This window comes from Schistocerca gregaria, chromosome 4 (genome assembly GCF_023897955.1).
Source record: "Schistocerca gregaria isolate iqSchGreg1 chromosome 4, iqSchGreg1.2, whole genome shotgun sequence".
NCBI classification, from domain to species: domain Eukaryota; kingdom Metazoa; phylum Arthropoda; class Insecta; order Orthoptera; family Acrididae; genus Schistocerca; species Schistocerca gregaria.
This window is the reverse complement of record NC_064923.1, coordinates 147646428-147660630: the sequence shown is the minus strand read 5'-3', so window position 1 is coordinate 147660630 and position 14203 is coordinate 147646428. Positions and strand designations below refer to the sequence as shown.

Genomic DNA, 14203 nt, shown 5'->3' with positions numbered 1-14203 from the left:
TTTCTAGCAGGAAGATAGGGGACGTCAGTTATTTACCCTCATGGAGTTCCAATCACAATTTAAGGTCATCATTTTCAGCTGGTGATTGGTACTGGAACATTTTGATAGGGACACACTATGGTTAATTCTAACTGTAAATTTTGTATTTGTATCTGTTCCATGTTCAACTGAAGATGTGATTTTATGGTCATGAAACTTGTTGTGATAGAGCAAGTAATAAATTACTTTCTGACAGCTGGAGCAGTTTTATTAGCTGAAACAGATTACTACAGCTGTGCTGCCACACGTACCAAGTGAGTGTAATTTGTGTTAATTTCCAGTTTCTGTACATTAATTATGTCGTTTCACTCACCTGACTGCTTTTCCCTGATGAATATGTTTGGAACTTCAGGTAATTTAAATTCATGTTTTTTCTCTTTCACAGTGAGCACTTTTGCTTTTTCCAACGCCAAACTACTGAAATTCCCGGGCAGTGTCCTGTTCCAGACAAGAGCTGAAATAAATAAATAAATTTTACATATCTAAGAAGTACTTCACAGATTTTCCTCTAAGAATTTACTTTCTGTCATCAGTTTCTAAAGGCTGTCAGTGTCAAACAAGATGGAAGATGGTACTAGTCCTCACTGGCCTCTAGATGGTCAATATTACTGCAAAATATTTCTGGGTATGCAATATCATTGAGTGTGTAGCATTGAGATTAAGAGGTTGTGCCGTAATGCTGAGCATATCAAAAACTATAGAAATATGCTGTGCTGCCTGGAAATATTGTGCTGTCTGTGGACAGTATTGAAAATGTCCTTACCAGTCACTCACAGCTGCAGTCTCTGTGTATCTTTGTGTTTGCTATTTGTCACTGTGTTGAAAATGGGCTCAAAATAAAAGGGAAGAGCATTCTTATTTGAGTGCATCAAAATTTATAAATCATTTTTGGCACTGTACGATGTTAAAACAGATCAGTACAAAAAGAAAAATGTTAAGAACGAATTGTATGATTTGCTGCTCAGAAAATACATGGAATGATACCCTACAACCACAAAGGAAGACGTTTTTAAAAAATATAATCAGTGCAAAATTATGAATAAAAATGTATGTAGATATTTATGTTTGTACATAAATTACTTACCTAAATATAATCCTTCTGTGTTTGTATTATTATATGACACATTGCCATACTTAATTTCTTTGGTCCCTATGGGGGCTTAGGGCATCCAGGAGAACTCACCATTTTCCTCAGTTCTGCCCACATTTTTCCAATTTTCCTTGCTTCCTCTTCACTGCCTTCTCCCTGAGCCTGCCTCTCTTCCTAGTTCCCTGGGGATTCCATTCCAGTGCTTTCTACTCACTTGCCCCTCTAACTTCCTCCGTGTGTGCCCTAGTCATCTCCACTTCCTCTCACTTACCTATTCTTCTACATGGGTCTGACTTGTTTTCCTCCACAGCTCCTCATTACTTATTTTTTGTGGCCACCAGGTATTCATGATTTACCAAAGACACCTATATACTCTGTGACGGTGATGTAACCTTCTTGTCTACTTTGCACATTTCACTGGTGTACATGTCCACCTCCGATAGCTGAGTGGTCAGTGCGACAGAATATCAATTGTAAGGGCCCAGGTTCGATTCCTGTCTGGGTCGGAGATTTTATCTGGCAGGGTCAGAGATTTTCTCCACTCAGGGACAGAGTGTTATGTTGTCCTAATCATGATCATTTCATCCCCATTGACGTGCAAGTCGCTGAAGTGGCGTCAAATTGAACGAATTGTACCCGGTGAAAGGTCTACCCGACGGAAGGCCCTAGTCACATGACATTTACTGGTGTACATTAGGAGCCTTCACATCGGAACTAAAAACATGAATTTTTGTTTCACATGTGATGTTCCTATAATACCATGTTAGACACTACTGTATGAAAACAGTATCTATCTTCTTTGTGCAGTTCTTCATGTTTTCTCCGGCTCCACAATTTTCTGTCACCGTACTGCACATATAAAAGAAAGAGTTTCCAGTCTCTTTGAGCCAAACATGCTTGGACAACAGATGGAGAACTTTCAGAGTCATTTTGTTATTGGCTTTTAAAAGTTCTTGAGTTATATTTTCTAGGCCTGAAACATTTGCATTCTTTTTGGGATTCTAAAAGCAATCCTAATTTAGTCCATTGATAGCACTATGGGTTTATAGCTTGAACTGTTTCAACTTCCTACAAAACATCTCTCGCCTGTTCCTCTTGATTTTCCTCACAAATTAACAGCTCCTAGAAGTGCTCCTCCCTTCTTTGTAGCTGAATCGTTGGGTCATAATCATCACACCATTGTTGCTCTTCATTGGTCCTTCATGTCTAAAGTTCTTCATTGACAGACATTTGGTGATACTGTGCAGCTTCTTTATATTCTCACGTATTGCTGCCACTTTTGCTGATTGTGCTTGCTCACCCAATCATTTCCTTTTATATCACCTTATCCCTATTTTCACTTTTTTGTTTGCTTCCGCATATTCCTTACACGCTTCAAACTGTTTTCACATCATAAATGCCATAAGATAATCTGACTCTCACCAGATCATGTTCCAGTAAATCAAATAGATCACTCCCTTTTAAATGTGAGAAATAAGGAGGAGCAAACATTGGAAGTGACCACCACCTAGTTTTGGCATGAGTTTAGCTTGAAGACAATGGCAAATAGAACCAACGTCAGTCTCAGGAACAATAAGAAACATGTGGGTAGGTTAAAAGACCAACAGGTCAAAGAAAGATTGTTCTTAAGCTGCTAAACAGAAGAAACTTTCATGCAGGAAGGAACTGACAGGTTATCAAAAGTTAAGAGACAGTTACCTAGATGTTAGAGAGAACATCTTAGGATTTAGGACACATCGAAGGGAAGACTGGATCTCTGAAGACACCTGGAATGAAGTTAACCACAGGAAAACTTTGAAATAAAATTTAAATCTAGTTAAGACAGGTCATTAGTCTTTCTTGTTGTTAGATACAGTTCCCTTTTGTGGTTACAAGATATTTTTATTCCTTTAGTAAGCCAAGGTTTTTTGCATGGTTTCTTATAATTAGATGTAACCACCTTCTCGGGGAAACAGTTTTCAAATTCTCTTACAAGTGTATCATGAAATAAGTTATATTTTAAATTAGCATCAGGTTCCTTGTACACCTCATCCCAGTTTAACTGCAGAAGATTTTGTTGAGTCATTAATTGGACGCACAACTTTGGAGGGTAGTTTTGAATTACTGAATGGAGCTATGTCATATACTGTAACTAGCTAAGCATCATGATCAGAAAGCCCATTCTCAACAGGACAAGAATTTATGTTTTTAAACCTATCTTGGCCTATAAAAGTGTTATCTATCCATGTGCTTCTGTCCTTTACTACCCGAGTAGGAAAATTAATGACAGATGACAAATTGAAAGAACCGAGCAAGACTTCCAGGTAATTCTTCCTATTACACTCTTTCAGTGAATTAACATTGAAGTCCCCACAAATAATAATTTGCTTCCCCCTATCCGACAGATAGCACAACAAGGCATCCAAGTTTTCCAGGAATAAATGAAAGTTTCCTGAAGGAGACCTATATACTGTTACAATTATAAAAGAGCCCTCCTTCAGTTTAAGTTGACAGGCACGTTTCTATATGCTGCTCTAGACAAAACTTTTTTGTATCTAAGCTTTCTCCACAGTGATAACTTTTGACAAATATGGCAACTCCTCCTCCCACCTTATTCTCTCTACTCATATGTGCAGCTAGTTTATAACCACTGATATTTACCTTTTCCACATCAGACACAATGTGATGCTCACACAGGCATAGTATATCTATTACATTATCAGATTCAATGTCATCTAAACAAACCAGGAGCTCATCTACTTTACTCTTCAATCCTGGAATATTTTGTGAAAAATAGTAACATTATTTTTTACTTTATTTTATGAGACTCTACTTTTTTCTTTAATCCACCAATATTTTGGTTAAATATGGTAACATTATTATTTACTTTCCTGTTGTGAGAATTTTGTGAGTTTTGGACCTCTTTAGCACCTGCCTGCCTGACCTTCTCATTGGACACTGATAGTAGTCTAAAAAAGAGATACATCCATGAGTACTAGGGTCCCCCCTTATGGATTTCACTAACAACCATGCCAGTTTACCCTTCCCTTTCCTATTGAGATGTAGGCCATGCCTTGTGAAATCCCCCCTATCAATAGCCTCGACAGAAACCAATCCAATGTCTGACAGAGAGGCCGCCCTTCACAACTGATCCAACTCCTTATTAACCCTCCTGACAGAGCGGTTCAACTGGGGCTGATCATGTTGCACGAAAGCAGGCACCAGCCCAACATTGGTATGGGTCGTAGCCGTGGCTATTTTCACCACGTCACACTCAATACTGCAGCCTTGATCCCTACCAATACTGTTTACCACTCCACCCACTACCATTACATGATCCTGCTTTGTGAATCCCTTGCACAAGGAACCTATATCCTCTACCACCTGGCTAAGACTTGCACTTGGCTTGAAAAATTTTGTGACCTGGTACCTGTCACCTAATTTTTCCTGCAAAATCTGGCCCACATCTCTTCCATGGCTGCTACCTAGCAACAGAACTTTCCTCTTACTTTCTACTTTTTTTGAAGCAGTTGGTTTCCTAATGAGATTCTGTTGCATCTTAATTACATCTACTTCTACCGGAGCCTCTTCCTTACTCAACTGTGGCAGCAAGGCAAATCTATTGGTTGTGCCAATCAGGAAACTGTCAGACACTGTCCTCTTTCTGTGGCTCCTGTTCCCAGCTACCACTTCCCACTGCTGTTTGCCCTCCTCCCCCTTAACCTCTTCAGTTCCTCCCTCACTCTGTCCAAATCAGCGTGAAGGGCTCTAATTTTCTCCTCCTGTTCCGCTATAATCCTATCTCTAGAGCAAACCCTGCAAAAGAATGGACGAGTCTCGTTTGCTTTCCCGATTCCCACACTGCTACAACTTCCCCAATGAGACCACCTGTCACAACAGCTGCACAATAGTTGAGAAATCAACTTAGAATATGTTCAAAAAGCAACAGGGATGCATTTGGAGATCATATGAATAATTGATAGACCAACGTGTACCAGATGCCAGGCACTTTGTGAAACAAGGTCTTTTTTCTTCAAGAATATGAATTTGGCGCCACCTGAAATTGCTGGCACCCCCCACCCCCTTTTTTTTCACGATCCTGGCCTGCCTCCAATAACTAGGTCATATTCAGCACTCATGTCTAGTAATTCACCACTTACATTTGCATTCCCAATGCTGTGAACACCCATGATGTGTTCAAGCCCTTCATTTTCTAAACCAACTTTTGCATCGATGTCTCCCATTAAAATCCTTTTCTTTCTATGATTTGCTTGTCAAAGGACAGCATTCAGCTCTGTACATAATGCATCTTTTAACTCTCTTTCAGCCACCACAGTAGGTGCATTTTATTATATTGAAATACAGTGATATTTTGCACATTTGATTCAAAGCATACAGTTATTAGTATTACTGAAATAGACTTCCACTTTGGTAAGCTCCTTTTACAGTCTTTAGATAGAAAGAGCCCTACAACTTTCCTGTGCATTGCATCTTCATCTGTCTGCCCTATATAAAGCAACACTGCACCATTTTGTTTGAACTTCTCCAGATTCTTGCTACATTTCACTTAGTCCCAATGTATACAACTGATAATTCTCAAGCTCTTTTTTGACTTGTCTTAACTTTCCTGCCTTTATCAATGTTCTCCTACATTCCAAAATCCAATATGGGTTTTCCTTATCAGAACAAATGTAATCACCTTAAAATCAATCCAGTTATTCCCCCTTTGAGTTTTTGTGATTTGAAATTCTTATTAGTGGAGTGGTTTATCAGCCTACAATCTAAACGTGTCCAGGTGGGGCTGGTCACCTCATGGCCTGGACACCTGCCAAGGTTTTATTTCAACGCCTTACCCCTTAGATAGTTTGTCTTCACCTGGACTTCAGAATGCTATTCACCGCTCTGCAGTAAGGCTATGTGCATTACCATTGTCCTGGTTGCCACGAATCTTCCACAGCCCACATTTGGAGACTCTACCTACTGCCACACAATCACAGTGAGGAAAAGGAAATGATAGGATACAAGACACTTTGTCTGCATCCTTTATGGAGACCTGCCAAGCTTGGGAGATCGTGCTGACAGTTACACTACCACTGCTACAGCTCTTCACTTCATTGGAACGCACAAACCCTCTCACCCACACATACACGTTTCATTAAAGCTGTGTCTCCTGAGGGGAACACACTTTCATAGCTCTAACTTGAATACTTTCAAATGGAACTGCACTTGCAACTTTCAAGACTTTGAAAGAATTGCCAGTAGCTAAGTGTTTAGCGTAATAGATAAGGGCTGACAGAGTGGAACTGGGTATCTCAGTGCAGTTTTTTTTTTTTTTGTTTTGTTATGGGAATATTTGCATCTGCAGAAATTTATTCATGGGGAGGGACAATAAGACTCTAAAATGAATGTGTCAGTTTCAAGACATGTCATGCCAAAACAACTAATTTTATAGGTGACACAAAAATCTGATTATATCCTAGAGAAATAACGGTTATCCACTCAGTATCTGTTATGGGTAAATTATTTTGACACTGAAAACCAATTAACAAACAAAAGTTGTACAGTGTGGCAACACCAGCAATGCACTTCACAGCAATAAGTGATCAAAACCATTGCAGACTATAAAAAGCATTTTTGCTGCAGTCAACATAGTGACTGTGATTCTTGAGTTTCTCCCGGCGTATTTGATAATCAAAATATCCACGGGTGTACTGCCGGTCTATAGTGTCCAACGGGCACAATATTTCGGCGATCAAACATGTCGCCATCATCAGGTGAACTGATGGACTGAGCTCCTGTGAACGTGCCGGCACGGAGATCCGTACGCTATGGCTGCTCAGGGGGAACTGGGTTCGGTCGCGGCGGCGGCCGATTTAAATACCCTCCGCCCGCGGCGCGCTCCCTCCGCCGTCCGCGCCCCGCGCCACGGTAGCACGGTGGAACAGATTGCGATGGCGTCTGAGATGACGTTGGTGTGATGGCTCTGTCCGCCGTGGTCGTCACAACTATGCGTTTGCTCGATTTATTCTTGATTAACTCAATCGCTGGTTCCCAAGCCTTGCTAAGATTATAGCCACAGTCATGGTTTATGAGGTCGTCATTGGTGCGAATTTCGATGGCCTCTCTAACAACGCTCTCCCAGTATCTCGACGTCTGTACCAGAATCCTCGTGCGGTCATACTCCATAGCATGATTTTCCGACAAACAATGTTCAGCGACCGCCGACTTGCTCGGATACATCAGTCGAGTGTGCCTCTGTTGTTCACGGCACCGATCCTCGACGGTACGCATCGTCTGACCAATATACGACTTGCCACATTGACACGGAATCTGGTACACGCCGGCCTTCCTCAAACCGAGGTCATCTTTGGCGCTCCCCACCAGTGCACGAGTTTTATTCGGAGGACAAAACACAGTTCCGACCCGGTGTTTCTTCAGAATGCGGGCGATTTTCCCCGAGAGTGCGCCTGTGTATGGAATAAATGCAGTGCCTACCTCCTCCCTCGTGACTTCATCCATCTCAACAGGTTGTGCTGCAGTGGTTGGGCGGAGAGCACGTTGGATCTGCCACTCTGAGTACCCATTTTTTCGAAACACAGTTCTCAGATGTTCCAATTCCTGGGGTAGACTCTCTGTGTCAGTGATAGTGCGCACTCTATGTACTAGAGTTTTAAGTACCCCATTCCTCTGTGAAGGGTGGTGGCAGCTGTCTGAGTGCAAATACAGATCAGTGTGTGTTGTCTTTCGATACATGACCTAGGGTGCCGTCAGCCCTTCTCCTGACCAAGACGTCAAGGAAAGGTAATTTACCCTCCGTTTCAGTCTTCATAGTGAATTTGATGTTGGGGTGTATGGAGTTTAGATGTGTAAGGAAGTCAAGGAGTTTATCCATACCATGTGGCCAGATGACGAACGTGTCGTCCACGTAACGGAAAAAGCAAGTAGGTTTCCATTCGGATGACAACAGGGCTTCCTCCTCGAAGTTCTCCATGTACAAATTCGCTACCACCGGTGAGAGTGGGCTACCCATGGCGACTCCCTCCGTTTGTTCGTAGTATTCTCCATTAAAAAGAAAATACGTGGAAGTCAAGACATGCCTAAAAAGTTCAGTGGTATTCTCGTCAAACCTCTGACCAATCAACTCTAGCGACTCTCGCAGGGGTACCCTTGTAAACAAGGAAACGACGTCAAAACTCACCATGATATCTGACTCATCCAACCTGAAGCTATCAAGGCGTTTAACAAAATCCACGGAATTGCGGATGTGATGAGGGCATTTACCCACATAAGGACTTAATATTCCCGTCAGGTATTTGGCCAACAAATATGTAGGTGCCCTGATGTTGCTGACAATGGGGCGTAATGGTACCCCCTCTTTGTGAACCTTCGGGAGTCCATGTAGTCTAGGCGGTACCGGACCTTGGGGTAACAATTTCTTAGCATCACCCTCCGGTAAATCTGCGTCCTTGAGAAGAACTCTCGTCTTGTTCTCCACCTTCTTTGTAGGGTCAACGCTGATCTTCCGGTAGGAATCGTCATGTAGCAGGCTCTGCATCTTATCAGTGTAGTCCTTATGGGAGACAACAACTGTAGAATTGCCTTTGTCAGCCGGTAAGACAACAATTTCAGAGCGTTCCCTCAGATCACGAATGGCCGCCTTCTCTTTACTGCTGATATTTGACTTCATCGGCTTGGATTTCGTCAACGCACGACAAGTTTCACAACGTATTTCCTCGGCTGATTCTGGCGGAAGTCGAGCTGCAACCTGTTCAACAGCACTAACAATTTCTGCGACCGGAGTGAACTTGGGGGTGGGAGCGAAGTTGAGACCTTTCTGCAAAACCGCGATCGCATCATCACTCATCTGCTGTTGTCCAGAGGCAAATGCTAAAGCATCGTTTTATCAACAAAAACTTGCTATGTACAACCTAACTGTATACAATACAGCTTCAAGAGAAGCTATGGGCTGCATGTGAAGTGAAAGGACAGTCAAATGTGGATCTGCAAAAATTGGCTCAGACTTGTTTAATTTTGTAGAAATGTGGGCATAACAACCAACAAACTGTCTGTCCGCATGAATGACCACCGACAAACTGTGGCGAAGAAACAAGTGGACCATAAGCACGCTGCCAAACATGACATTCTTCATTTCAATGTCTGCTTCATAGCATATGCCACATGGATCCTTCCCACCAACACCAGCTTTCCTGAATTGCGCAGGTGGGAACTTCTCTGCAATATATCTTACGTTCCCGTAACCCTCCTGGCCTCAGCCTTTGTTAGTCATTGTCCTCTCCCATCCAGCCTCTTCTCTACACAGCCCTCATTCCTCTATCATATCCAGTCTTTTTTTACTACTCTCCTTTTCCGCTATTCCCCCCCCCCCCCCCCCCTCCACTCCCTCCAACTAACCTCCCAACTGCACACAGCTGCCCTACCCTCTTCCCACCTCATCCCTAGATGCACATCACTGTCCGCCAAGCCTACCCTACTATCCCTCCCCCTCCCCACCCCAACCTCCTCCTTACCCCCACCCAGTGGCCACTCCCATCATGCACTGGTGCTGCTGCTCACAGTTTGGCCTCAGTTGCCTGAGACAGCAGTCATGTGTATGTGAGTTGTGTTCGCGTGAGTGTATATGTGAGTGTTTGCCATGTAATTCTGACGAAGACCTTACTGGCCGAAAGCTAATTTGTTGTGCCTATCTGTCACTCAGCGTCTCTGCTATATGGTGAGTGGCAGCCTTCCTTTTCACAATATTGTTACATTCCATTCTAGATTTTCCACTGGTTAATTTCTAGAAACAAATGCAGATGGCAAAGACTGTTTTTTTTTTCCTGATACACACTGAGGACTAAACAGAAATGCAAACATGTCTGCTATGTTTGTGTATGCTGTTGAGCGTCTTGATATAATTGTAATAAACCCTATGTTCTTTGAGCCAACTCACTCACAAATGGAATGTGACTAAGTTCATGCCTCTATAGAGAAAGAGACAAAACTGCTTGATGCATTTCATCCATCGGAATGGTTCTCTGCCGCCAGAATGAAAAATAAAAGAAAGACACATTACTGCAGTTCAGCAGAAGGATGTACTGGATTTTTCAGAACTGCAATGCTACAAAACGAAGAGCAGAAAATTTGATTGATGGAAATACTGTCAACTGGCTCACAATATTCTAGTTTCAATATCAAAAAGAAAACTCAGATTACATTTATTTTAGATATAGCAATAATACTTCAGAAGAATTTTTAAGAATGGAAGTCTCGCACAGGGCTAAAACAAGACTGCACGAATCTTTCACACTTCAGCCTTTGTATTATTCTCCAGTTCCATACAGAAAGAAAACCTTAAGGGTATTCTAGACCTTTGAAACATGGGGATCATACTATAGCAGCATCATCAGTTCTACAAGGCATTAATGGCAGATCTAACAGCTGGTAAAGAAACAGAAACTATAAAATTTATCTATTTCTGTCTGTGATCATAGATGGAAATAAAGAAATTTATTCTACATTTTCTAAATCACTGATTGGTTTGAAATAGAAATTAATGTTGATGATAATGATGTTTAAAGTATTTTCCAGCTGTCAGTATTTTTTACTGTTTAATTGATTTATTTACAGATAAATACCGTAATTATGTTGTGTTCCTCATACATTTTGTCATGTCCTCATGGTGATTATTCTTTGTTTATCAACAAATCACAATATTGTTACGAGCCATGGCATTTGTGAAGCACTGTAAAACACTTATAAACCTCTAAAAATTGTTAAGAATTTTTAACAGAATTAAGCAAAACATATTTCGTTTATGAATGCATTTCACGTTATTGTTATTTGTACTAAATCAGATATAACTACCCACAGCACCAAGATGTTTCACATCAAAACAACTTATCTACAACAGAGCCAGTCTTTTTGTTATGTAGGACTTAATGCTGAAGTTGAAAAATTGTTGAATAAGTGCAAACACACACTAACAACCATGAGGTATCATGATTATCAGCGTCATGAACTTCTGGTGGTCATGACGATAGTGTTTCCACAGTTGCAAAACTTCTTTTTACATGATCTCCAAACACACATTTCATAGATACGTCATTATGACTCTAAGCCCCCACACTAGCCATTATTTTTGCCTGATGTAGGATTTTTCTATATATCTGAATATTTCTGTAATAGAACTGCAAAGGAGAGGGGATATGTTGCGACTTTTTCTGTAACTAAGCAATTCTGTTTGTGTGTTGATGTTTTGAGAGGAAATGTCATTTCAAAACAATAGTTGAAGATGTCAGAGGACTTTTCAAATTTTTTGTTCCTGACATGCACCTGAGAAACTTTTTCCCACCTTTCTCTTGATAATAAGCAACTGAATGTTTCTGCACTCTGTATGCTGTACCTTCTTGCAGTCAGAGTTCTTTTATGGTTTTGTCTGGGTAGTAAATATCCTGTGAGGATTACACCTTGGGTTTCATAGTCACTAAAATTTGTATTTACACAATTTGCAGTATAGGTTGTGTTAACAAATATTTAGTCAAGAACAGTGGAAGAAGTCTTAGTAATTCTTCACTGGGTTGTTACTGCTTGTTTTAAATTAAAAGTAACTGTCAGATTGAGCAACAGATCTCAATTAGACATTGTTTGTTTAATGCAAACTAGCAACTGATTGATAGTGAATGTAAATATAAACACTGAATGACTACTGGAGACAGCCTCTAAGCATCGTCCTGCACAATTAGTTCTTAATGAATGCAGGCATAAAACTCAAAATTAGTTGTTTTTCAATATTAACCTAAAAGCGAACAAAATTAGTGTACTTGAAATTATAATTAGCATAGGAGCAAGTTTGTGTAACTACGGACTGGGAATCAGAAAAATTTACAAAATTATGGGAATTATGTTGTGGAAACACTTATTACTTCTGTCGGAACTTCCCTAGCCTGACAAAAATGAAGTTTTCTAGATATGATACTTGGAAAACTAATAAATTCTCCTAAGGAAAATGGGCATTTTTGAAATCAGAAAAACGAGGACTATAGTACTGAATGCCAGAAGTCACCATTACTGAAGATTTGAGTATTCTAGAATATAATAACTTTATTACAAATAATTTTTGAAATAAAACATTTCTTGACAAATTAAGATGTTTACAGAGAACACCATGAATTTCAGCTCCAAAAGCTCCTTCTGAATGTTAAATTATGCATATCTGTTTATCAAAATTTTTGCCTGACTGGTTCATTGGGCTGTCATCATTAGTAATCAGGAAATTACATTGAAATAAAACTTTATGGATTCATAGTCAAATAACAAAGTAGATAATTTGTGTAAGTTTTATATATGTGCTATTCATTTAACTAGATTAAATAAAGAAAAAGTATATTAACATCAAGAGTGGTACAAGAACAAATGTAATGGTTCCACCTTCTTCTGTTACTATATGGGAAGGAAAAATTGGAATTATATTCAGGCTTATTCTAAATGATGGGCCATTTTCAAAAAAATTGTATGTATTCAGGAACAAATCCAAAATGAACAAGCTTTATACCAATGCAAAGAGGAAGTTTCAAAGCTTTTGGTGGGTGGCAGCAGGCGGGTGGTGATGGTTTCAGAAGTGGCTGGTAGAGTTTGCACAGCAATAGGGCCATCATTCAGTTTCACTGTCAGTTGTGAGTGAGATGGTGACTATGGAGCACAAGGTTTTCTGTGTTCTTGAGTTTGCGAAAAGTGAGTCGCAAAATTGCAGTGCAGCAGGCATTTTGTACCAAATTTGATATTCAATCACCAACTTGCAAAGGCATTAGCCATTGGTTTAAGCAATTTAAACAAACTGGGAGTATAGGCAAAGGAAAAAGCACAGGCCAACTGTGTGTGTCAGAGGATGATGTCTGATGGATTGAAGAAAGTTTTGTGCGCAGTCTCAGTAAGTCTACCAATAGAGCCAGTTGAGAACTTGGAATACCCCAACAAACTGTTCTGAGATGGTGTTTGCTGTACAAGGCCTATTGATTGCAACTTCTGCAGGATCTCATCCCCAATGACAAAGAGAAGCATCTCGCATTTTGTGGTTAAGTGCTAGCAAAGATGGAGGATGATGCATTTTTACAGAAGCGATGTTCCACCTTAATGGGAAAAAAAAGTCAACAGACACAATGTTCGCATATGGGGTTTGGAAAAACCGCATTCACTGTTGCAACAAGCAAGAGACTCGCCAAAGATCAATGTGTTCTGTGCTGTATCTCTTACAAAGGTTTATAGACCATTTTTCTTTGTGGAAATAACTGTAACGGGAATCACGTACCTGGACATGTTGGAACAATGGTTGTACCCTCAAGTTATGGAAGATTCTCAGGACTTCATTTTTCAGCAGTATGGAGCTAAGCTCCATTGGCACTGTGATGCATGAGGCTTTTTGAATGACTCCCTTCCTCAGTGCTGGATTGGTCGCAGGGGATTTGAGGACCTGGCTCTGCACTTCTGCCCACCAAGATCTCCTGATCTCACGCCCTGCCACTATTTGTTATGGGGTTATATGAAGGAAGCTGTTTGCGTCCCACCTCTACCAACTACTCTGAACAATCTGCAGAACTGGATCACTGCTGCTATAGATACAGGAACAGCAGAAACTATTTTGCGTGTGTGGGACGAGTTTTGGTACTGCGTCAATCTTTGCCATGCAACCAGGGGTGACCGCATTGAACATTTATCACATTTCTAATTATTAAATAATTATTAAAAACTAATTAATTACAAATTATTAAATTGATATCAAACATTATTGAAAAAAACTTCGAAACTTCCCCTTTTCATTGGTATAAGACTTGTTAATTTTGGATTTGTACTTGAATAAATACGAAGTTTTGAAAATGGGTTCACCATTTAGAATAACACTGTATTTATGTGACTGTATCATGCTATGCCAACCTTGTCTTCTTGCTACATACAGGTGTAATTCCAACAACAGAAAAGCACAACTTGCATTGTAAATATACATAGCATTGAGACTTTATGTTAATTATGAAGCGTTTGATGGAGAATGTAAACATAACAAAATTATATTCATTCATAGTCAACTTCCATTGACTCAAATAG

At 40.3% G+C, this 14203-nt stretch overlaps 1 protein-coding gene across 2 annotated transcripts in view; it reads right to left on the bottom strand.

Annotated features, from left to right (window-relative positions):
* The window catches only part of LOC126365952 (PC-esterase domain-containing protein 1A-like), a 237588-nt gene that overhangs the window by 40652 nt on the left and 182733 nt on the right, over window positions 1-14203 (bottom strand). For both annotated transcript variants that reach the window (XM_050008736.1, XM_050008735.1), the window contains exon 9: window positions 353-493. In XM_050008736.1, coding sequence (XP_049864693.1) covers window positions 353-493 — 141 coding nt within the window. The remainder of the gene's footprint in view (window positions 1-352; window positions 494-14203) is intronic.